This window comes from Coenobita brevimanus, chromosome 95 (assembly GCF_032717465.1).
Source record: "Coenobita brevimanus isolate Jiangsu-jjx chromosome 95, ASM3271746v2, whole genome shotgun sequence".
Lineage (NCBI taxonomy): Eukaryota > Metazoa > Arthropoda > Malacostraca > Decapoda > Coenobitidae > Coenobita > Coenobita brevimanus.
Genome location: NC_137048.1, coordinates 9,497,566 through 9,524,731, shown reverse-complemented (window position 1 = coordinate 9,524,731; position 27,166 = coordinate 9,497,566). Strand labels below are relative to the sequence as shown.

General features: G+C 41.9%; 1 protein-coding gene across 1 annotated transcript in view; it reads right to left on the bottom strand.

The window, feature by feature from the left end:
- LOC145413230 (multidrug resistance-associated protein 1-like) overlaps positions 1–27,166 on the bottom strand; it is a 682,216-nt gene that overhangs the window by 165,142 nt on the left and 489,908 nt on the right. Inside the window, exons 19-20 of the mRNA XM_080282961.1 lie at positions 23,267–23,487; positions 3,877–4,057 (exon numbers count right to left, since the gene is read on the bottom strand). Coding sequence (XP_080139087.1) covers positions 3,877–4,057; positions 23,267–23,487 — 402 coding nt within the window. The remainder of the gene's footprint in view (positions 1–3,876; positions 4,058–23,266; positions 23,488–27,166) is intronic.

Sequence of the window (27,166 nt, the reverse complement as noted above, 5' to 3'; positions counted from 1 at the left end):
AATAGCAATCATCATCATCATCTTCATCTAATCCCGTGTTGCCCTATGAGAAGCGTAGGAGCCCGGGGTTAGGCAAGTTAGTCCTGACATTAAGATGAGACTGACCAGCCTCACTCATCCCTGAGTGGCATTTCGTGAGGAATAAATCCCAACCACCCATTGGATACAAACCTACACAGGCTCAATCCGGTTGGAGAGCCTTAATTACCCACTAAACCACCAGGCGCCATAATCTTGTTATATGGTTACCACCCAACGTAGAAAATGGTTTCCTGGTGTAAAGGAAATCATTTGGCTTGTTACTCAGTGTAGAGTTACCCGCAGGCGGAAGGAAGAAGAAAGAAGAAGGAAAGAAAGATAGACGAGGAAAGAAGGAAAAAAGGAAGGAAAAGAGGAAAGGACATTCACCCAAAGCAGCACTACATTTCATGAGTGGATGTTGAGCGCCCCCACCTACCACATAATCATCATCATCATCATCATCATCATCATCTTAATCATAATAATAACTCAAAATTATTATTATTATTATTATTATTATATTAAATGATAATAATCTATCTATCTATCTGAAAGTTAATGTAAACAAAAGTAAAGTTATGGTGTTTGAGAGGAATGAAGTCACAGAGTGTGCAGTGAGATTGGATGGTGAGGATATGGAGAATGTGAGTGCATTCAAGTACTTGGGTAGTGTGATGAGTAAGGATGGAACTTTGGGGGATGAAGTACGTGAAAGGGTACAGCAGGGAAGAAAGGTTGTTGGTACACTGAAAGCAGTGATGAGAAATAGGGAGGTGAGTATGGAAGTTAAGAAGTCACTGCATGATGGTATTGTGATCCCTACCCTGACGTATGGAAGCGAGGCGTGGACCTTGCAAGAGGGGAACAAGTCAAGAGTGAGAGCAGTGGAAATGAGTTACCTGAGAGGAGCATGTGGAGTGACGTGGAGGGACAGGTTGACGAATGAAGAAGTGAAGGAACGTTGTGGGGTATATGTGGATGTGGTTGAAAAGATTAGGAGAAATACACTGAGGTGGTTTGGACATGTGGAGAGAATGAAGAATGAAAGACTGACTAAGAGGGTGTATGTAGGTGAGGTGGAGGGAGGGAGAGGGAGAGGTAGACCGAGGATGAGGTGGAGGGATGGAGTTGAGAGGTATATGAGGGACGGGGGGGCGAGTTGGGGGGAGGGGAGTCAAATGGTGGGTGACAGAGTGACTTGGAGGCGTTTTGTCTGCGGCCACCCTTTGCGGGATTAGGGCGTCGGGCTATAGATAGATAGATAGATAGATAGATAGATTATTATATTAAATGATAATAATGATAATAATAATAATAATAATAATAATAATAATAACAACAATAATTTATGACAGTAATACATCAGTACTACTACTACTACTAGTACTACTACTGCTACTGTTACTACTACTACTACTATTACTCCTTAAGCCACTCCAATCTCTACTGGTGACACGAACACAATTTAATTATCACTGGGATATCTTGGGCTATTCTTTTGTCAAACAGGGGGTAAACAGGTTTTTAATCATGAAATAAAAGTTTTTGGTTTTACTTCATTGTGGCTTACATCTCCAATTCTCAGAAAACGAAAAAAATCATAAAATTTCTCTTCAAACAGCACTCAGCAAGGAATAATCACTAACGGATGCTGAATTAGTAAGTACTGTCGGCCTCGAGAGAAAGAACTTGCCCCTGACAATGAATAATTCACCGTGGAACTTAGTAATACTGCTCAAGGCTCTTGCTTTCGCCTCTTCTAGATTGCGCAAACGGTTTTATTATGAACTGATATGAATGAACTGGCTTAAGTACCGGTCGTGAGTAATATGAAGAATAGTTGGTACATGCTGGGTGCAAAGCAGATTCAGTAAGAACAATTTGGAAAAGTGAAACACTATTTTACATTTAATCGAGTTCAAAAGTAAGGCTGTAAATTTATTAATTACAACAAAACGAATGCTTACGTTACAAAAGAACTTAAGTAATTCGCTCACTCGCGTACTCAAGCTACCTAACACTCTTAAATCTAGTAAACGGAAACAATATGCAGGTAAAAGGAGAGATATGGAGTCACCGAACTGCGATGGGCGACCTGCTTCTAAGACACTGCCAAGTCTCTGTTAATCGCTGCTGCATCACTACTGTCTTGGCAACGTCCGTCTCCCGGGGCTGTCAGTCACAGACTCGGTGTATGGAGAGGTATGGAGTCTCAGGACTGCAAGAAGACCAGGTGATCTGTCACTCAAGACACCGCCATGACACCAGGGGTGGTCTTTGCTGATAGCTGCTGCGCACTGCTCTGGAAACACGTCCGTCTCCCAGGGTTGCCGGTCTCAGATTGTCTATGGGATGGAGCAGCGGTCGTGGGAAGAGGGCAGAGCTTCCTCTCCCGGTGTTTACAGAGGCGGGGCGAGCGGTATATACACACTAATTTTGCTCAGTGATACACTTATGTTTGTGCATCAAAAAACTCACTCCTGAAACACTGATAAATCTTTAGAAAATTTATTCTAATCGGAGAGCTGACGTGGGACGGTTAGTAACTTGGCGAAGTTCACTGGGATTTACATTAGCGTTCGTAGACTTCCATAATGCTACAATGTCGCAAATTCATGACATCGCTGAAGCTGCATCAACCTCTTCTTTGAGGTGATATATGTAGCTTTTGGCGGTACACTCTGACAGACCTATTAAATTGGCAGATTTTAGAACAGAACCCTCTCCATACTAGCCCTAGGAGTGTAGTGCCATTATACTACCCTCCCGGAATCACAGCCCAGCCCTTCCCTCACTGTTATTTACTCATTCTGTACTCATACAATATCTGTTCAAATCTGCATTTTGAATGTAAACAGTAAAAAAGAACTGAGAGTCAACGAGCACACGGGACATATGTGCCAGAGCAGGATGTGGCTCTAGCTTTACCAGAAGGAGACCCAAGGGTTCTAGATGCCTCAGCAATGGTGAACTGATGATTTTTCAATATCGAGTGACAATACACGAGTCCTTCGGATGCCTGGGTAAAGGATACCTTGCTTATTGCCACTACACTCGAAAGACTGGCATATAGACATATTAATAAAAAAAAAAAAAAAAACTTTTGATAAACTGCAGGTCAAAACTGTTCAAAATACATTGAAAAAAGTAACAAAAGGACAGGAAAGCAATATCTGTTCATGGTGAGGATCTTCCCTTTTACACTGATAGAAAATTGTATGTTGAACGTGCATGAGAGGTGTCATGTTATACGTTACTGAAACATAAGCAATGAAGGACATTCATAAGTGTGTGCGTACATAGAGTAAGATGGCTAAATATACTGTATGTGTAATCTCCTTTGTATGACAAGTATGCTGGTAGAACCGTGAAGAAGCAGCCTAGAAATTAGCAGGATATTGTATGCGCTGGTGATGCAATGCATAAGGGGTTTAGACTCATGGAGAGAACGAAGGATGAACACTGGACGAAAAAATATAGTAGTGTGAAAAAGGAGGGTAAACGACAACAACAAAGATCTACGAAAACTTGGGATGAGGTCTTGCAAACTATGTAAGATAAAAGGACTTGATCAGAGATACCGTCAGAGACTGCACATCTGGCATACCAGGCTGCCTTTCTTCTGTGCCCTTGTTGTTCCAGTAAAAATGTAAAATAAATGCAAATTATCATATAAACACAGTGAATGAAGAGGAAACCATGAACGCTGTGACTGATTTGAGTCTTTCACCCACCTACTCCACATGACATTACTCTCTTAGACCGCAGCCATTTCATATCTACACAGACTAATTGTACCCTCAGAATCTGCACAGACAAGTAACTTAGCCTATTTACAAGATCACTGAATATCACCTTGAATGCTCTCACTGAAGTGTGAGAAGATTGGGGAGGTAGAAACAGCGTCAATCCTCTTGACCTGTCGAGAGGTGGCCACGTACACAACCAGCACGAAGAAGTAAAGGGCCATGACTGGAACCATCACCACACACACAGCGGGGGTTGATGCCCCGATCACTATTAGAGTTGTCAGTGCCTGTAAATGAAGACCAAAGAATACAATAAGGTTTCTGTACTATTTTTTCCTCAGTATTTCCTCTTTATCCTCTTTAATTACCAACTCCCGATATCTGATGATCCATTATCCTGATCTCCCAATATTCCAGCTTCACAGTACCTTATTCCTTGGATTTTCTCATCTACTTTTTTTTTTTGGGGGGGGGGGAGGCTTAAAGGGTTTATTGTCTGAATAGCAAGGTACAGTATTCCTGTCTGAGCCCAGACTGGGTTCCCGTACTAAACAACTGCTCCAGCAGAAATGAATATCACATCGGCGTTAAAAAAATATATATATTGGCTACACACTCGTGCATGGTTGGCGCCCTCATTCTTTCTTACTTACTGCTCCAGCATTTTGCTGTTATTCCTTTCAAAGCATCTAACAACGCACTTCTTCAACACCTGTTCTGCTTTTGTGGCGACTTTGTTTTGTATGCTGCACTTCAACTGCTGATCGCAACCTCTCCTACGCATGCTCTCTCTCTCTCTCTCTCTCTCTCTCTCTCTCTCTCTCTTTATCTGTGTGTGTGTGTGTGTGTGTGTGTGTGTGTGTGTGTGTGTGTGTGTGTGTGTGTGTGTGTGTGTGTGTATTTTATATGTATATATATAAACACCTGGGACAGGATCCCACTTCTACCTGGCGCACTGCCAGGTAGCGAATAAGAGAAGGTCTTGCAGATATACGAGGTACCATAGCAGACAGCGGGGACCATGGGACTCCCTTTAGATATATAGGGCTCCACCGAGTATAGTATATGTGGTGCAAAAAAATTACATCTCACCACAAACTATGTGGGAGGGAGGTGAGATTTTTTGCCACCATTCCCTCAACCAAGTGTGAATTTCACTAATAATTATTTCACGGACGTTCCTCTTGGCCATCGTCTACTGCAGGTCTAACCTCACTGTCTCCTGTGCTTATATGCAGTGTGCCACCGAAAGTCGGCAGGTACTGCCTAGGGAAAACAGAGACCGGAAGATTAAGCAATCTGAAATCCATGAAGATCTATATGTACAATGTAAGAAGCCTTGCAGAAGATTACAAGCTTTATACTTTTTTTTTTTTAAATAACAGAACAAAGGAAGGAAAAACAAATTAATTAAAAAAATAATAATCCATACACCAGATTACTGGTGTCCTCTGTTCATAAAATATCTGTAACAATTAGACTTGAACAGCTGCAGGTTGAAGTTTGGAGGGAAACAATCCTGAGGAAGCGAGTTCCAGAGAGATGCAGTTCGGGGAATGAAAGAATTCTGATAGGCAGAAGTTCTGCAATATGGCTGAGTGACATTCCAGTCATGAGCGCTACGAGATACCCGTGTAGCACGAGGGAAGGCATGGAGAGGTGGCACAATGGACGCAACTTCGTCTGAGCATTTGCTATAAAAATATCTGTAAAATAATGCAAGGGAGGTAACATTCCTTCTTGCTTGTAGAGGAGGTAGTTTATTTATAATAGCAGGGTTATTAATAATTCTAACAGCTGTGTTCTGAATTTTGTCTAGTTGTTTTAATACAACCTCTCCACATCCATTCCACAAGGGTGAGCAGTATTCAAGCTGAGAGAGCACATGACTCTTATAAATTATAGCTAACTGCTCATCATTGAATAAGTCACAGACCATAATGACTAAATTAGTAAACATTAGTTGGGATACCGTAGGCTTCAGTGAGATCCACAGAAAAGAAAAATTGTTTCAACTCCAAGAAGGTAATTACCTATTCTACTGCAAAGGAAGGCAAAATGAAAGAGTTAGTGAGGCAGGGCACCCTACCCGTATCCCTGACCGCCTTGGAGAGAGCTCCTTACAACTAATCTTTCTGCTTACACTGTTAATCTTTTCTCTCCATTGGGCTTCTCCAATCACAACCTTATCACCTTAACTTGTCCCATTGCTCTGGTACGGCCTGTGGACCCTCCAGAGAAACGTGGTCTGTGGAACTTTGGAGCTGCGGACTGGGAGGTCCTCAGGCAGTACTTCTTTGATTTTCCCTGGAATGATTATAGCTTCCATGGCCGGGAGCCATCTGAGTGTGCCTTGCGCATAATGGAGGTTATTCTCTGGCATGGAAGCATACATTCCTTTCTCATATCCTTTGACTAATGCAAGAAAGCCTTAGTTTAATCACGCTTGTTCTAATGCTGTCCACAACAAGGAGAGGGCCTATAAAAGGTACCAGAGCCAATCCACCCCTGATTCACATTTTTTATAAGTTTCTGCCCGGAATCATGCTAAGTCTATTTTTCGCTCTGCTAAAAATAATGTCACCCGTACTAAATGCTCTCAACTCTCCAACTCCAATCTTCCCGCTCCCTCTGGCATCTTGCCAAAAACATTTCTAACAACTTTTTCTCATCATCCTTCTCTCCTCTTTTCTACTCTGATGGCTCGGTAGCTATTTCTTTTACTGATGAAGCAGATCTCTATGCTCAAACTTTCTCCTCCAATTCCACCTTAGACGATTTCGGTGCTGTTCCTCCATCACTTCCCCACTCTGACTTCCTCATGGCTGAAATTAAAATTTCTTCAGCTGATGTATTTTCTGCCATCACTGGCCTCAATACTAATAAGGCATATGGGTCTGATGGAGTCCTTCCTGTTGTTCTCAAGAACTGTGCTTCTGTGCTTACACCCTGCCTAGGCAAACTCTTTCGCCTTTGTCTATCAGCTTGTACCTTTCCTTCTTGCTGGAAGTTTGCTCTCATTCAGCCAGTCCCAAAGAAGGGTGACCATTCCCAACCCTCTAACTATCGTCCAATTGCTTTAACATCCTGTACCTCAAAAGTTTTCGAGTCATTTCTTAACAAAAAATTAAAAGCATCTTTCCTATCACAACCTTCTTTCTGATCGTCAGTATGGGTTCCGTCAGGGACGCTCCACTGGCGATCTTCTCACCTACCTTTCAGGCCCCTGGTCATCCTCCTTTCGGGACTTTGGCGAAAGCTTTGCCATTGCAATTGACATCTCAAAGGCTTTCGATCGAGTCTGGCATAAATCTTTAATTTCCAAACTGCCCTCTTACGGTTTCTATCCTTCTATCTGTGCCTTCATCTCTAGCTTCCTATCTGGTCGTTCAATAGCCGCTGTTGTAGACAGCCATCGTTCTTCTAGATATATTAACGGTGGTATTCCTCGGGCTCTGTCCTATCACCAACTCTCTTCCTTTTATTCATCAATGACCTTCTAAGCTGTACCTCTAACCCTATTCACTCATAAGCTGATGACTCTACCCTTCATCTTTACATTCGGTTCCTGCAACGTCCATCTCAGCAGTTACTTCAGCAAACAAGGGATGAGGCTATGGTACACCTACTGTCTGACTTGGCTCGTATCTCTGACGGAGGTAAAAATAATCTGGTTGTTTTTAATGCATCAAAGACTCAGTTTTTACACCTATCAGCCCGACAAAATCTTCCACAGGTATATATACCCACTAATGTTTAATAATATTTAACTTAATCCTGCATCATCCTTGAACATGCTTGGGGTTTCATTTACCCGGGCATTATCTTGGAAGGATCATATTACATTTCTTGTAAAATCTGCTTCCAAGAGATTAGGTGTGCTAAGCCGACTCCGTTCCTTCTTTACCCCCACACAATTGTTGACTCTATACAGGGGTTTTATCCGCCCCTGTGTGGAGTAAAACTCTCATGTGTGGGGAGGCACCCCACACACAGCTCTTCTCAACAGAGAGGAGTCAAAGGCTTTTCGTCTCATTAACTCTTCTCCTCTTACTGACTCCCTTCAACCTCTGTCTCTTCTCCGCACTGTTGCATCTTTATCTCTTTTCTATCGCTACTTCAACGGTCACTGCTCCTCTGACTGTCTGCATGCATTCCTCCACCTCTATGACGGGCGCATGGCACCCGTCTAGCAGTAAACTCTCATCCCTTTTCTGTCCAGCTCTCTAATGCAAGAGTTAACCGTTACTCCCAGTCCTTCATTTATGCAACAGGTCAACTCTGGAACTGTCTTTTTCTGTCTGTATTTCCTGCCTCCTATGATCTCCGGTCTTTCTAACACAGTGTGTCCAGGCATCTCGAAATTTTCGGATCTTGAATTTGGCTCTCTCTTGTACTTTTTCTCTTGGAAGGAAAAATAATTGCGGGCTCGCGGCCTTTGGTTCCTTCTTTCTCATAATTTATATATATGAAAAATGCTAAATTCATCATTCATCTGACAGAGTATCACGAATTGTAATTAGACTGTGCAAAAGATACAACCTGAAAGTAATACAAGTACTGTATATGCACCGACTTGTCAAAGCTCAGATGAAGAAACAGAAACATTCTATGACGACATCTTCCGGACTATGGAAGAAGAAGAGACCAGATAAATTATCCACATGGGACACTTCAGTGCAAAAGTTGGCAAATCGAAAATTGGAGAAGCATGTACGGGAAAATTCGGAGTGGGAGAAATGAATGATGAGGTGAAATGGTGGTAAATTCTGTTGTAATGTATAACATGAGAATAATAACAATCTTTCACAAAATTGCGGGGAGAAAATGGACATGGAGAAGTCCAAATGGAGAAACATTGAATGAAATCGAGTTCATTATAGCAGAGATGAATAACACGATCATGAAAGTCAGTTATCAACAATGTAATTATAGGAAGTGACCATAGATTGCTGGGTTGCAGAGCCAGATCCAATTTCCAAAGTCAAAGAAGGAAACTGATTAAAAATAAAACGCCCTACAAAAATAGGCGAAAACAAAGCAGCCATTAAGATAGATTTTACGAATAGATTTCAAACTCTAAGTTATGCTAAGTATGATAATGATGAGTTGAAAAATAGACGAAGAAAAGTGCTAAGAGACTCAGCAGAGTTAGTGGGGTAAGCTAATACAACCAAGCCAACATTTATTCAAAGATGACCTTCGAGTTCATGAGAAGAAGAAAGAATATGAAAGTAAAAGCAAAGAAAGATGAAACAGAAAGGGTATTATAAAATTATCAACATGACACAGTGGAAAGATAAAAAGAAGAGAAACAGGAATCAGATCATAGAAACCATTAAAAAAAAAAAAAAAAAGTCTGAAATAGGTATGAGGTAAAAAGAAACTAGGAATACAACAAATTATCTCAAAGACAAAAACAGTGGTCATTAAATGCAGAGATGGGATAATGAAGAGAATTGAAGAATTTTACAAAGAACTGTGTGTATCAAAGACAGCAATAGCAGTAGCTAACTTTTCAGTTGGCACAACTGAGATACCTGAGGTAATGCCAGACGAAGTAAACATTTCTATTAAAAGTATGAAAAGAGGGGAGGCCAAGGAGACGGTGGAATAGTAGCAGTTCACTATCGGATGCAGGAGTAGAAGTACAAAACAGGCTCATCCGATTATTTACTCAGTGTATAAGAAGAAAATTCCCAAAACAGGATGTCATGCAAGAGTTATTTTGATTTACAAAAAAAGCTACTCAAAGATCTTAGGAACAATAGACCCATTATCTTATAACCAGTTATTTACAAGCTCTTCACTGAAGTCCTTACGAACAGAATTACAACAGATTTGGAAGAAAAGCAGCCACGCGAACAAGTACGATTCCGTAGCGGGTATTCGACGACAGATGATATACACACAATGGATCAGGTAACGGAGAAAACTACAGAATATAATGACCACTGTCCTTGGGTTTTGTTGATTATGAAAAGGTTTTCAACTCAGTGGAGCATATGGCAATTATAAATTCATTGTGGGAACAAGGAGTAAATGAGAATATCGTAAACCAGCTCGAAAACCCATACAGTCTGGGAAGTGCTACAGTTAACTGCATAAAGACTGGGAATAAATTAAGACTGAAAAGGGTGTGCATCAGGGAGATAAAATTTCACCGCAATTGTTTACAGGATCTCTTGAAAGTATTTTCAGAATGCTGGATTGGGAGACCCAAGGAGGATACATTAATGGAGAAAACCCAAACCATTTAAGATATGCTGATGACTTTTCTAGTCTCAGAAACTGCAGATACATTGCAAGACGTGCTGAATGACCTAAACAGAGAAAGTCTCAGAGTAGTGCTGGAGTTGAATGGGAGTAAAACTAAAATAACGTTTAATGAAAAGACACCAAAAAGCGTCATCAAAATAAAATGATTTTTTTTTTTTTTTTTTTTTTTTGGAAATCGAGGGTTACAGTGACTTGGATTAAGTACTAAACTAACGAAAGACAACGGTGGCTAAACAAAAATGCTCATAACAGTTGGATGAAATGCTTTTGGTAAATCATAAAGACATCATGAAAAGAAGCTTGCCAATATGTATGAAACGAAAAGGATATAACGAGTGTATAATCCCAGATATGACGCACGGCTCTAAGGCCGGGAAACTGTCAACATCCATGAAAAATCAACTAATCTGTACTCTAAAAGCAATGGAAAAATCGATGTTGAGAACATCTTTAAGTGACAGAAGAAGCTCATATTGGTCCAGAGAGCAGACTAAAGTCAAAGACATGAGTTATAAAAGAACAGAAAAGGAGATGAGCACGTCATGTAACAAGAACTGGGGATTTCAGATGGAGAAAGAGGCTAACTAACTGGACTCCAAGAGATTGTAAGCGAAATAGAAAAAGGCCAGACAGGAGGTGGAGAGACGAGATACAGAAGTTTAAGGGCAAAACGTGGCAGATATTGGTCCAGTCAAGGAATTCTTGGAACAGGTTGGGAGAGGCCTTTGATCAGCAGTTGACTTGCAATGGATGATGACGATAAGGATGAGTATGATTAGAGAGAGAGAAAAAAAAAAATAGTATACTTACACAAATATATATATATATATATATATATATATATATATATATATATATATATATATATATATATATATATATATATATATATATATATATATATGCACAGTATACCTAAATATATAATCATATAGATAAACAGAGAGATAGACAGATATAGATATAGATATATAGATATACAGTATATATGCAGTATACCTAAATATATTATTATGTAGATATATATATATATATATATATATATATATATATATATATATATATATATATATATATATATATAATTCCAGATGGAATTCCGCCAATTGTTTTGAAAAAGTGTTCCCCTGAACTTGCCTCTGTTCTAGCTAAATTATTCAGATTATTCATACATACTTCTTTATTCCCAAATTCATGGAAAGAAGCCAATATCCACCCAGTTCCGAAGAAAGGAAGTTCCTCTGACCCCTCTGATTACAGACCAATAGCTGTCACATCTTCTCTTGTTAAGGTATTTGAAACTTTAATTAATAAGCACATTGTTAAACATCTTGAATCCAACAACTTAATTAGTGATAGACAATATGGTTTTTGCCACGAAAGATCCACCATTGATACACTCAATCTCCTAACTCATACCATCCATCAGTCAATCGATCTACATGGAGAAACTCATGCAATAGCTCTTGATATTTCTAAAGCTTTCGACAGAGTATGGCACCGTTCCCTGTTGTCCAAACTCCCTTGCTATGGACTAACGTCTTTTGTTCCTTTGATTTCTTCATATCTTAGTGACAGGAAAATAAGAGTAAAAGTAGATGATGTATATTCCAATTTCCACTCAATTAAAGACAGCGTGCCGCAGGGATCAGTTCTGGCGCCAACCCTATTCCTGGTTCATATTAATGATCTCTTATCTGTCACCAACAATCCCATCCACTCATACGCAGATGACTCGACACTACATAGTTCATTCACACTCAGACACCCATTTACAAAGTCTATTATCTCTACCTCTCAACTCAGTACACCCATCTCCATAAATCAAGACCTATCTACAATCAGTGAATGAGGACAAAACAACCTTGTCTCTTTTAATGCTAGTAAAAATAAATTTATACAATTTACTAATAGACAGACATTGCCAGATTCGTACATTGCCTTCAGTGCTACTAATATACCCATCTCCAAAAGTATTGAAGTTCTTGGTGTCCTACTTAACAATGCCTTCAGCTGGACCTTTCATGACAGATCACTTGCTAAAGCCGGCTCAAAGAAACTTGGATTATTGTACAGAGTCCGTAACTTCTTCATTGATGAGCATTTAGCTATAATTTATAAGAGTCATGTGAGCTCTCAGCTTGAATATTCCTCACCGTCGTGGAATGGATGTGGAGGGGTGCATTAAAACAACTAGACAAAATTCAGAACAAAGCTGTTAGAATTATTAACAATCCTGCCAATATAAACTACCTCCCCTGCAAGTAAGAAGGAATGTTGCCTCCCTTGCATTATTTTACAGATATTTTTTTTGGCAAATGCTCAGACAAAGTTGCATCCATGGTTCCACCTCTCCATGCCTTCCCTTGTGCTACACGGGCATCTGCTAGCACTCATGACTCGAATGTCACTCAGCCATATTGCAGAACTTCTGCCTATCAGAATTCTTTCATTCTCCAAACTGCATCTCTCTGGAACTCACTTCCCCAGAGTTGTTTCCCTCCAATTTTCAACCCACAGCTGTTCAAGTCTAATTGTTACAGATATTTTATGAACAGAGGACACCAGTAATCTGATGTATGGATTTTTTTTTTTTTCATTTGTTTTTCCATCCTTCGTTCTGTTATTAACCTGAGGTGTCCCATTGACGAATGAGTATGTTGCAACGTTTTGTCACAGCTAGACCCATCGACATACCAGTACGTTGCACAATTGCAAGGTTCATAATTTGCAGTTTTCAATTTTTACGCTTTTTGGTACATATACACGGGACCCCTTCTTTTGCAAGCTGCCAGGTAGGGACAATGCCTTACCCCGCATGACCTCCCTCCCCCCCACACGCCATTGTCTCGGCAATTCACCTGTTACCAGTGATCTGGCCAATAAAGACATTCAGGGCCAGAGTGATTCCCCAGTTGATGACAATGTGGAGGACAAAGTTTACATAGCATTAGAGGAAGAAACAGTCAGAAATGATGATCACGTAATGTCGCCAGAAAAGGTCAGGTATGTTGACGTGTTCTTGAGTGAAACAATGCTTATATTGCCTATATTACTGTTTGAAAACCAATGTACTCTCGTACTACATATAAATTCGTAACAAATAAATAAATAAATACCGTTTATGAGTGGTGTGGAATAGTTACCCTCCCATAGAACTCATTTTCTCTGGAGCCAGGCTAAGAGAAAACCCAGTAAGGTAAGGAGTACTGCTACCTGTATCAAGTAGTTTAAACCTCAGGTGAGCAATTTCTCTCTGAATTTTTGATGTTTCTTACCAAAAGCGGAGGTTTGGGCCAAATTTATTTTTTCCAAATTGGTTGGGATTGGGGGGAGTCAGTTGTGGAAAATCAATAAGGATGGGGCAAGTTAAAAAAAAAAAAAAAATATCATCTCATCTCATCAGCTGTTTGAGTGTCCACTGCAGGACCGGCCTATCCCAACCGAAGTGGGGACGATACAGCCAATGTATCTCTACCAAGTGGCTTAGGCTGTCTAGTAGAGAATGTATGTAGGATGAGAAGTGATTGTAATTGTAACTGTAGTGTCGAAGTGGCTTTGGATGTGTGTGTAGTCTGTGAACCAACTGTAATCAGCCCATGCAAGCTGACTGGGTGCAAGCATACTTTGCAGTATGTGACACTGGTTTAACCACAGCACCCATTGTGTCCGCCATTGCAGTACGTGGCCTGAAGAACGCTCCCAAAGTTTATTACCCTGGCGGGGCGAGAACCCTCGTCCTTCAGTGAACGAACATGTACACTTTACCACTGTACCACAGAGGCTCTCTCTCTCTCTCTCTCTCTCTCTCTCTCTCTCTATATATATATATATATATATATATATATATATATATATATATATATATATATACTGTATAAGTATATACAGTATATATAGTACTGTATATAAAGGGCACTTTCTGTATGTCTGTTCACGAACTACTCCCTCAATTTCATTTTAACTGGCCTTAACCTACATATTTGGAATCCTTATGACACAAGGAAGGTTTTAGGGAGGTCAAAATTCAGATTTGGGTCATTTCAGGTCACCGGGTGAGTGTTCTGCTCTTTGACCCGGGCAATGCCGAGTACTCCTGCAGCCCAATTTTTAGCATGAAGACTCCCATGACTTCCAGTTCGTACATAGGCCGCGTGAGGTTAACTCCAAGGTCATCTGAGGTCACTGGTCGGAGGTCATTTTAGGTCACCAATGACAGTAAACAAGTGTGCACAAACACTGTGCGTTAGTCTGTGAAAGCTGAAATAGAAAGTTCCTGGACCTCTTATAATCCCTCTTCAAGAGCATGAGAGGTACATGGTCTTTCTGGAGTAGAAAGATTGAACTAGAACAAATAGGATGTATATATATATATATATATATATATATATATATATATATATATATATATATATATATATATATATATATATATATATATATATTATATATCAGCAGCAGCAGTAGCCATTGCAAGTCCACTGCTTAACAAAGGCCTCATGGAGAGTGGTCAACACCCTAAGTTTTGATCACCTCCCAATCTTCATCACTACCAAAACCAGAATTACTCCAGCTGGCCACAAACACACATACACTAATTATAAGAGAGCCAACTGGGAGTCCTTTGTAACTGAAACAGAACAACATTTTGAAACACTAAACAGTACACCCATCACAAACATCAACACCGCTGTGTACACTTTCAATACAATTATACAAAACGCAGACAAAAGACAAATCCCTAGAGACAACAGAAAGAGACACAACCCCAACTTCACACCAGAAATGCAAGGGCTCATCAGACAACGGGACACACTGCGACACTCCCCAACACCCTATACACAAGACACCGTACAACAAATACAAGAACTCAACACTCAGATAAAGAATAAAATATCAGAACAGGAAACACTAAACTAGAGAAATTACCTCCAAACACTTGACCACAAAACAAACATCAGCAAACTCTACAAATCACTAAACAGCATCACGCTTTCCAACAGTAACACCACACAATCACATGCTGCCATCACAACAGACACCATACCCTCAAACAAACAACAAGCAAACACTCTCGTCAATCACTTTTCAAAAGTCAGCCATCTTAACCCCTACACCGCGGGCTTGTTTACCAATGACTTGCGTGTCCTGTGGGGTTATTTGGGCTCCGACAGACTCTCAAAAAATATTTGCCAAAAATCAGTTATTAGTCCTAGAATAATAAAATTATATATGCTTATTGCACATACCTTCAGCTTTCTCCTGGAATGATTGTTGAGCCTTCGTCTGTTTCCGTAGGACTTGTGGAGACCTCTGAAGTAGGGTAACTAAGTCTCCACTTTACACTTCCCGACAACCCGTAATATGATTACCACAGCCAGATACAAACACTATAAACACTATTCTACCATTTTCAAGTAGTTTGGGATCCATACTAAAAAAAAAAAACACTGTGAAAGCAATGGAACTTTCGAGCGCGTCTGATCGCCGCACTTGCGCTAGTTCGCTCTAGGCACTCTGTCATTTATTATTCATAAAACCCCTCACACTTTATATTTCTATTACTATATCACACTTATATATATCTGGAGTCTTTCTCCATAAGTTTCCTTCAGTCGTATTATTTTATTGTCACTGAAGTCATTCAATTTTTCAGTCAGTAAAATACGTAGAGAGCCACGGATTCACTCTCACTGTTATAACATAAATTATTTGTACTCATATTCTTATATTACTAATTACTTACATTACTATTTACATTTTCTATTCTATTTTCAATATTTACCCTTCTATTTTACTTACAATATGTTATTCACTGTCACTTTCAGTAAGATAAAACTATAATACACTGTTCAATCATATGAACTGAACATCCATTCCTTTCACCTGCTATTTACACATTATTTACACATTATTTACACATTATTTCCAAATAATTCTGCTTCCACACTTGCACTGTTAGAACTGCTTCTGGCTGTGATAATCGAAGAAGCAGGTTACACAGAGGGGAACCTGGCATTCAGCGCACTGCCAAGAGGTGCGTTTATGCTCAGGTGTGCGGCGTGTGGTATGCGCACATACCTGACACCTGCGAATCGCAGCCTTCCTTTTCCCTGTGGCAGGCATTAGCTCAAGTCTGTGCCGATCCATATACGCCCTCTGCTCAAGTCGGTCGGGAAGTGTAACTGGATGGCGCCTTGGAGTTGCTGCTTGCACCCTACCATATTTTTCCAGCAGCTGCTGGACACAAGTCCTGGCGAACAACCTCAGGGAGAAGGACTTGGGTGGCTTTACCTTCATCTTGTACAGGATGAAGGCGTTCAGCATCGTCATGTCTATGAGATGGAGAAAAACTTTCCTGTACCACCTAGTATTCTTCCTGAGGCAGTCGATCTCACCAATCATCATGTCGGACTTGTCCACCAGCCGCATGTTGATATTATAGTCCAACACAGCATCAGGTTTCATCACAGGTTCGCCTGTCCTACGGTCGACCTTCCCACTGTCTCTCATCTCCCCCTTATGTACGGTGGTGAGCATGTGCACGACTCTCTTGTCATGCCACCGTATTGCCAGTATCTTCTCAGACTTGCGTAGGTGCACGTCTCCTCGCTGCGAGTTTCCCGCCTCTGGGAATTTGGGGAAGTTGGCACGATTACTTTTCACAGTGCCGCAGGAGCCAATGCCGTGCTCAGAAAGGTATTTGGCAAGTTTCGGTGCTGTATAGTAGTTGTCTGTATACAGCACATGATTCCCACCAAAATACTTTTCTAGGAGCACTTTCACTACACAGCCTGAGAAGCCAAGGGGGTGAGTTTTATCGAGATCGACAGTGCTGGCTGAATATATGACGAAGTCAAGGATGTACCCCGACTTACAGTCGCACAGTACAAAGAACTTAATTCCAAAGCGATGGCGTTTGCTTGGAATGTACTGAACAAACCGAAGACGTCCTCTGAACAAAACCAAGGATTCATCAATGACAACCTTCTGAAATGGGTGGAAGAATGACATGAACTTATCCTTCATTCTGTTCAGAATCTCCTGGATCTTCCAGAGTGGGTCAGTTTGGGAAGGTACATCATTATCGGCAAAGTGCAGGTTTCCCATGATGTTCCGGAAGCGATCTCTGGCCATGTACTTGTTGAAGGTCGGTGAGGGTAGTAAGGGGTCCATGGACCAGTATTTTTCCAACTCATGCTTCTTGGAGTGTGGCATAAGAAGCATGAGGGCAAAGAACACATACAGCTCCTGCACTCCCAGCATGGTCCACTGTTGCATCTTGGCTGCACCTGTACCACTAGCAGCACGTTGTGATTCGAACCTGTTGGTCTCATCACATATGTGCTGCATGACTTCGTCATCTAGGAAGGCCAAAAGGTAGTCGACACACTCAGCATTTTCGTCCATAGTGAAGGCAGGCTGAACTCCTGACGAGCTCTCATCGAAAACCAGGTTTTCGGGGACAAAATCTGACCCTTCCGTCCACGCGAAGGCGTCAAGGATTCCCTGGCGTGGCGGTGGAGGGCTGGTGGTGGTGGTGGTGGTGGAGGTTGGCTGAGAGGGAGGCTTATCTCTGTCAAGGTCACTCTCACTGACCCTAGGTTGCCGTACAGCACTAGCAGCCCTTACCCTACTAGCTACACTACTTTTCACTCTCTTAGATCTACCTCTACCTCTACGGCCGGCCTTCACTGTTGATGCTGGTGGTGACTCCGACGACGAAGACTCCGGAGATAACTCAGCCAACGATGATGACGAGCTGAGTAAAGCGGGGCTTGGGGAACGGGGAGGTGAATGCACTCGTGACTCATGGCGGACTGGGTCACGTGGGGGCATTGTTCTGGGGCTAACACGCCGCCTTTTCACTCCCTCCCCAAATTCTTGTCCTTCCTGCACTAAAGGCTCCTTTCCCTTGGAGCTAGACACTAATTCACTGGTAGAAGCACTTGTCGTCGCTGTTTCTGGCGCAATAACTTCACCCGGCTCATCACACGATTCACCCGAATCGTCAAAGTCACTGTCCATTATTATCATGGACAATTCAGCAAGTTCTCGTGCCACTGCAGAGTCACTGAGGCCTTTCCTGCTTGCCTCAACACTTTTCTTTGGCGTAGAGGTCACGGGGCCCTTTGCAATGGGCGCAGAAGCGGCAGGAATGGCGGGGCGCGAGTGCGACATGTTGTCTCTGCAGTGGAGGACAAGGAACTAAATGCCGTGGCTTATCTGAGAAGGGAAGGGTTGACAATGACACTTTAGGCTGACTGCTGCTAACTTACAGGCTAATTTTTTATAGGTAGAAAATCTCGGCAATAAATAAAGAAATAGGTAGTTCCAGGTGAATGTAAATGTCAATTAGGAATCTCCCTTCCTTTCTGATATATATTTTTATTACAGACATCGATTACAAGGCATAAATCATAGGGGAAATTACCGTGGTAATGTAGCGAATGAATGCACGTGAGGTTTTGTCAGGTGATAATTAGCCAATTTCTGGAGTATAACACTATCACTTACCTGTTTTTTTTTTTGGTATATATTATTGGGTAAAAATATAGGGCATAGGGCTTATTTCAATGGATGAAATCTGTGGAAAAAGAAGGGGGAAATTTCCGTAGCGCAGCGCGGCGTGGGAGGTGAGAGGAGAGGGTAATGGAGGGCAGGTAGGGAGGGGAGTCACGAAGGGGGTAAAATAGCTAAAATGTCAACAATGGATGGGAATACAGATGAGATTTGGAGTGCTGACTAGTATTGGACATTGGCAGTACTGATAGATGATACAAGCCACCACTTGAGAGCCCGGGATAATTCAAAATAACACAGAATCACAAAAGTGACGCCCCGCGGTATGATCCATTGTAGCCGAGCGTCACGAAAGTGATGCCCCGCGGTTAAGGGGTTAAACCCCCATCCTGAAGACCGACGTATCATCCGACGTAAGAGAGAGTTCCCCACAGACCCAGACTACGCACCTTTTACTTACAACCAGACGGAGCACATCATTAACAACCTCAAGCACTCATCTGCCTGTGGACCAGACAACATAAGTACCATTCACCTTAAACACCTTGGCCCACAAGGCATACAAGCACTCATCAACATATCAAACTACAGCTACTCGCACAACATAATACCCGGCATCTGGAAGCATGACATTATCATCACTATCCCTAAACCCAACAAAGACCCCACGTTACCCTCCTCACACCACCCCATCACACTCCTCCGCACCACCTCTAAAGTCACTGAATGACTGGTACTACAACTAGTCACACCTCACATTCCCCTAGCCCAGTCACAACATTGATTTAGGCCACTAAACTCCACAAACACCCTTCTTACAGACCTTACACAGAGAGTTTTCGATGGCATGAATTCAGCTCGGCCACCACACAGAACACTCCTAATCACACTAGACATTAGCAAAGCATTTGATGACATCCCCCGCCATAACCTCACAAACAAAATACTCAACACAAACATGCACAATAACACAAAAAGATGGCTGGCAAACTACTTAGCAGGCAGATGTGCACACGTAACATTTGCCGGTCAGTCTTCTAACATCAGAAACTTCACAAACGGCATCCCCCAAGGATCTGTTTTGTCCCCTACATTCTTTAACCTACACATGCACGACATACCCACACCCCACACACCACAGATACACATAGCTTCCTATGCAGATGATATAACACTTACCTGTGAGCACCAAAACGCAAACACAGCTGCACACATCGTTCAACCTTACCTTAACAAACTACACGAATGGTTCACCACAAACAGGCTCAAAATAGCCCCAGCCAAATCTACAGTGACCCTTCTCACAAACTGGAGAGCAGAACACAGTCACATCCCACACCTTACCATAAACAACACTCCCCTACCACACACACACACACACACACACACACACACACACACACACACACACACACAAAATCCTTGGTGTAACATACATCAGTGTCATTTAAACAACAAAGCACAAACATTAAAAATAAAATAACACCAAGACTCAATGCTCTGAGGTCACTTGCCCATACAACATTCGGACACAACAAAGAAACCACCACCACAGTATACAAACAATACATAAGTTAAGTGATGAATTATGCAAGCCCTCCCTGGGCTTCTAACCTCACCAAAACACACTACAACACTCTGCAGACCATACAGAACAAGGCCCTAAAAATAATCACAGGCTGCACAGCTACTACATCCACAGACCACCTACATCAAGAAACCAAAGTCCTCAAAGTCAAGGATCACCTAGACATGAGAGGCACCCAGTTTCTTGCTGCAGCCTCCACAAACCCACAACATCCACTATATTACATGGCAGCACATCCACCCACACCAAGGAACATCAAAACAACACCCAGCACACGATACCATACACAAATACTGTCATCTCTTCCCCCTCGCCCACCTCAGACCAGCTTCCAGAAGCATATCCACACTCAGATCACTCGCCACTCCATTCAGTCACTTAAAGACAACACACAGCTGCATGCACGGCCTCCTGACATCCTCCCTTCTGAATCCTATCTCCCTCGTGAGGACAGGGTCCACCTGGCCAGGCTGAGATGTGGGCACCATCCAGCCCTCCTAAGCTACCTGAAGAGGCTGGATGATTCCATCACTGATGCCTGTCTAGGATGCAACACATCACCCCATACTATTAAGCACATTATGGAACAATGCATTGCACACAATCACCTGAGCCAACAACACAACATACACACTTTGAGAGCTCTGTGGGATAGCCCAGTCTCGGCCACGGCCTTCCTAAGGGACTCGGGGCTGTTCAGCCAGACTACCTAGGGAACAACTACTACTACTACTTCAAAGGCCTCCCCCAGCCTTCTCCACGAATTCCTTGACTAAGCCAATCTCTGCCATGTTTTCCCTGCAAACTTCTCTATCTCACCTCTACGCATCCTGTCTGGCCCTTTTCTGCTACGCTTGTATCTCTCGGAGTCCACTCAGTCAACCTCTTGCTCCATCGGTTATCCCTTGTTCTTGCTACATGGCCTGTTCTTCTATAACTTCTATGATGTTTTTGACTTTAGTCTGCTCTCTCACCCATGTTGATCTTTTTCTGTCTCTCAAATCTATTTCCAACACTGACATTTCCATTGCTCTCTGAGAAAGGATTAGTAAATTTTTCCGTCGATTTTGTCAGTTTCCAGGTCTGACAACCGTACACCATGGCTGGAATTATACATTCGTTACAAATTTTTCTTTTCATACATATTGGTAAGCTACTTTTCATGATGTCTCTGTGTTTATCGAAAGCTTTCCATCCAACTGTAACGCGTCTTTTTATTTCGTTATTATGGTCTTTCATTACTTTTAGCATATGCCCAGGTAACTGTACTCCTCGACTTCAAATTTTTTTTCGCTTACTCTGATGAATCTCTTTGGTGTATTTGAACTAAACATGACTTTAGTTTCACTACAGTTCATCTTTAGGCCGTCTTTGAGACTTTCTTTGTTTAGGTCATTTACCATTTCTTGCAATGTCTTTGTTGTTTCGGAGATTAAAATAATGTCATCTGCAAAACCTTAATCGTTTAGCTTTTCTCCGTCTATGCTTACTCCATTGTTTTTCCAGTCTAACTTCCTGAAAATACTTTCTAGGCATGCTGTAAATATTTTTGGTGAAATTTCATCTCCCTGACGCATGTCTTTCTCAGTCTTAATTATTTCCGAATCGTTTTGTAATTCAACTGTAGCAGTTCCCTGCAGTCTCTGCGCAGTTTTACAATGTTCTCATTTACTCCTTGTTCTTGCAATGAATTTATAACTGCTATGTGCTGCACTGAGTAGAAAGCCTTTCGTAATTAGAAAAACCTAAGTTCAGTTGTTTATTGTATTCTGTAGTTTTTTCATTTAGCTGATTCATTTTCTGTATATGTTCAGTAGTTGAATAACCTCTTCAGAATCCTGCCTATTCACGATTTTTTTTTTTTTTTTTCAAAATTAGTTGCTATTCTGTTCTTAACCCATGTCCGCCGGGCTAAGATCTGTTCGCGCCTCACCTTGGTACTAAAAATAAAAAATAAAAAAACACAAACTAGCTTTACATATAACCTTAATATCGCAGTTAGGAGAATGAATTAAAGACCATATTACTTAGCAGCTCTTCTTCATGCGAATGAAAATAACTCCAGGTCTGTAGGTCATTGCATTGATGAGTAATGACGTGAAGAATAGGACTATCTTTCGCCACTAGAACAGGATGTTTTCGTGCGACTGCCCACGGCCCTGACTATGGTTTTGCTTTCAGTGTGATTCTTCTCCATTACTAGATAAACTAGACACAGTGGTGTCCAAGCCACAAGCTATGGCACTATCACTAAATCCTTTCCTGTAACCTTGAGAAGAGATTTGGCAGAGGTGGATGAGACAAAAGTCCACATGAGGCGAGAATGAAATTGGACTAGAAAAGTTAGGAAAAGACCGTCCTACACCTTCCAAAGTCACAGAGACGACTGAGGTACTGCAGTTGTGATGTCTGTGGTTGTGTGAATGAGGGTAGGGGGACTTTGTGTTTGGTGTAACAGGAGGAGTGTTTCTGGATGTGTCATACCTCTCACATACCCATGTGCTGTGGCACTGACTGGCGTTGGGTAGTGTAGTGTAGTGTATGTGATGTGGATTCATTCCCTGCTTGAAGTGCACTGAAAACAGCCAAATGTTTTTTCTTGCACTTGTGATGTGTAGTTTTGCACTTAAACACTGTAACTGTCTTTAAGTTCGTATGCTTCAAGCTGGATTTCACGAACGTTTTGGTGCATGTGTCCCTATACCTTATGAATGGGACGTTTTTTTAACTTGTGCCATCCATACACACTAATCGTCGTACATACAGTACATTAGCCAGAGAACAGGGATAGCTGAAAGCAAGTCAGTATTAAAATTGATGGATGTACAAATTGACATCATCTCTAAATTTTTGTACACACACACACACACACACACACACACACACACACATACACTGCATAAATGTACAATTTCTAATACATCCTCCTTTGACTTTTCACGCTTCTGTCCTCTCCCACAGAAATTAAGCATCCTCTTAAATTTTCCGAAAATTTCTACCTGAGTGATGCATATTATGAAGCCACTTTCACTGATTCTCATATCCGTTGGTGTATCAGATATTCTCTTAAGAAGTTTCACACTTGCCTGCGGATGATAAACTGTACCTGAGTTAGACATGCTAAAAGGCCTCCAATGATTGTGGGAAGCAGACTGTCCAACGTATCCACCTCCTTGCTAAAGCGATTCATTATTCGTCCACTTGGGTTTGTGTCGAAGAAACTCATTGGGAGACGGAGAACAGAGGAAAGAAGTTGGTGGTGGATCTTTCTCCCCGCCCTCAAGCACCCCACCCAAAGCAGCACTGCTCCCATGTAGTTAAAGAAGGCTGTATGTGAGAGAAGATAAAGACTGGTGAGTAGATGGACAATCAAATGAAGCACTCTATGTTGAGGGCTATTCTCTGTGGATGGCATGGAGTTAGTTACAAAAAATCATAAGGCTTGAATAATCACTGAAACATTTATTAATATATACGAGTATATATAAATGATAATGTGTGTCTGTCGCCTGTGGAAATGGGGGGGGGGGGGGATGCAGAACTCTCTAAACAATTCTAACAGGGAAGGCCGTGGCTGAATCGGTAGAGAGGCGGCCTGCAGTCCTAATGGACCCAGGTTCGAATCCTGGCTGGAACAGGGAACAGTTTAAGGATTTGAATTTCTTAAAAACAGACTTTCCTGGTCTACCACAAGACCCGCCGACATGTAAAAGTACCCCCGCTAATACCATTACACCAGCCTTGTATGAGACAGCCCTAGCACGTAATCAATATGGACGGCGTGTGTTAGTGCCGAAGTGGTGACATGTGGAGGTGCTGGATTGGGATAGGCCACTGCCCCTGAGAAATAGGCCCTGAAGCCTTTGCCCAGAGTTGGACGCACACACACACACTCACAAAACATTTTACGTCAAATTTAGATGTGTACATCACAGTAGTTCATATCTTCGAAACATTGCTAAAGTTGCAAAATGGTGGATTTTCTTAGTGTCCCTCTGTTGGTCAAAATTGGAACTACATGTTCTTTATTGCGTTTAACTCATTAGTGCCCAGGATTCGTCCGTCAGTGGAGGAGGGAGACTAACCAGCTGCTGTCCAGACAACACAAACTCTTCTTGATACCTGGAGAGTCTGTTTTGTCCCTCTACAAGTAAGAAGGTGTTTGTGTGGAGCATGGAATCAAAGGTTGTCAGCCAGGTGCGGTGGTACCATGTAAGAATGAGGTATGGCTTCCTGACTCGGCGGGACACTTGGGGGAAGGGGGGTGTTCGTCCACCGTTCCTCCATCGTGGCCCCTAATCCTGTTCACCCTGTGCCTTCGGTCGCAGCTGGTGAGGTGGTAGAGTTTGACATGGTGCAGGGTGCCAAAAGTCCTCCTGCTGCCTCAGTCACCGGGCCTGCAGGCCAGGTGGTTCGGGGATCTCTCAATGCCCTCCCCCGTCGTTGACGCAGTCATCAGCCTCCACCTGCCTCCTTGCCTGCATCATTCCGTGCCTCCCCTGCCTCTACCATCGTAACCATGTGTGTGGAGGTCGCCACTACCTTGATCCAGAGGGTGCTGCAGTTGCAGCTCTCCACCCCACCAACAAAGATCAGGTTGGTGGGCTGTTCAGCCTCCCCCCAGTCAGCCCAGTCGTTGCTTCACGAGGTGCCCATGGAGATTGGGAATGTGGCGCCATCTTCCTCTTCTGCATCTGCTGTTTCTACCACACCTGTTTCTCCTGTGGTGGCCTCTTCATTTGCAGGGCAGGCCCAGGAGAATCAGACAGCTTTACCATCTCGTCCGGCTCTACCCCTCACCTAGTCGGACTATGCCTCCTTGGACGAGTTTGAGCTAGACTCCCTAGTTCACATGAATCCCTATGAGGAATTGTTAGGAGGAATCCAGTAGGGAGGAGTGCAGGAAGAGGAACTTCCGGCAGGCACTGCACTCTTTCACTGAGCTGAGCCGTGGGTCCCTTCAGACTGTTGCCGATCCAGAGGAGGTAAAGATTCTCTGCCACCTCCTCCAGGCTGTGCAGTCCCTTTCATCATCGGACTTTACCTCCATTGCAAGCACTATGTGACCTGTTTTTCAGTACCCTGCTGCTACTGCTTTTTATGCCACCTTTGCCTTCGGTTAAGTTTTTGTGTAGTATGTTATATGGTTTTGGACTCTGTATAAATCTGTATAGTTAAGACTTTCTGGCTTAATGACCAACTCTATGCCTGATAGCCAAAAAGAAAGAAAAAAAAAAAGCGTCAGTGATTGTCCCGGAAAGACACTGAGCGTGCCGTCCTCTGCCAATCAGCTCATCGTTAGAAGCTGACAGGTCCCTACCCCGGGGTTCCCCCCATTATCACTTTGTACAAAATGCCTAGTCTCGTCTTGTATTCAGGACACTGAGCACAAATGGGTTAAGAATGCTTTTCTCGGCGTCGAGGTGGAGCAGACCCGGCCAGTGGCGAAAAGAATCTCGTGTAAATCTGAGGGTCGGGCTCAAAGAACATAATTCAGATTAACTGATGAATCATATAATTAGAATCAGTAAAGGTTACTCAGACTGACATGATTCACGCCAAAATTTTTTAACTAATTGGAATGCCTTCTTTTTCTGTTATCCTAGGCAAAGCCGGGTATTTCAGGTAATTATATATACATATAGATGGATAGATAGATAGGTAGATAGATAGATTTTATATATATATATATATATATATATATATATATATATATATATATATATATATATATTAACTGAAATATAGAGATACATAAATTGATAGACACAGAGAGGTAGAGACGGATAGATAGATTCGAACATTCCTCTAGAAGGCAAGAGGATAGTGTCCATTCACATTTTAATGAATCATTAATGCTGGGTAACACATGGGTAACACATTGCATGCTTCAAAATATTAGAAGGATTATCTTTAATATCAAGCAGTTTTCCTTTCCTGAAACGAAAAAAATGTCATGCAGAACATGTGATATCAGTTAAACACACACACACACACACACACACACACACACACACACACACACATTAACTGGCACTGGAAGTAGATTGTCTAGGAGCTACTATTTCAAAACCAACCATAGTACTGGATCCCATATAACTAGTTCCCCCGACTAAAAAAAACCTCGTCGAAGAGCATCTTTGGCTAGGCGCTGAAGCAAAAAGACCCTCCTTGGTATTAGGATGGCATAAAGGAGACTACTCCACATCCTCATTGCGGGCAGAAACTCTTGCACTGTTCACGTTTATATCAGCTATTTCGACATAAAGACGGTACGCAGAGTACTAAATGAAGAATAAAAGCAGGAAGGGAAGACTTCAAATTAGGGAGGGCAGTAGAGCTGCACTCTACTCCGGTTTACTGGCTGCTTCTAAGTACAGTGCGTAAGTGCTACCAATGTTTGCACAGCCCTTACATAGTAATAGTACCCAAGGACAAAAATCGCCTGAATGCATGGGGAATACTAAACTCTCCTCCCTGAGGCTAGAGAAGAGACCTCTTCACTTTTGACACATCCTGGAGCAAGCAGGAACGTGGTAAGAGGAAGAGAAATATAATAAAATATATTGGTTGCCATAAAAGAACATGAAGACCAGTAACCAGAGAAAGCAATATTACTAAAAGTAATGTATAAAATATCTTATAAACAATGTAAAAAGAAAGCAAAGTACAGGTATTCAAAAGCAACTTCCTACATGCAGTAAATAAAGAAGAACTAAGAATTTTCACACCATTATTATATTTCATTTACAAAGAGATATTAAATCTGACAAAGACCAGTCCTGGCTGGTAAGTTATACAAGAAAAAACAAGTGAAGCAGCGTCCTGATAGGAGATACAGATCTCTAATATAGCCATATGGGCAACATAACACTAGGAATAGAAAGATCTCTCTGCCAAACTATATATATATATATATATATATATATATATATATATATAAGAACAAAGGCCTTCCCCAACCTTTTCCATGAATTCCTTGACTGAGCCAATCTTTGCCGAGTTT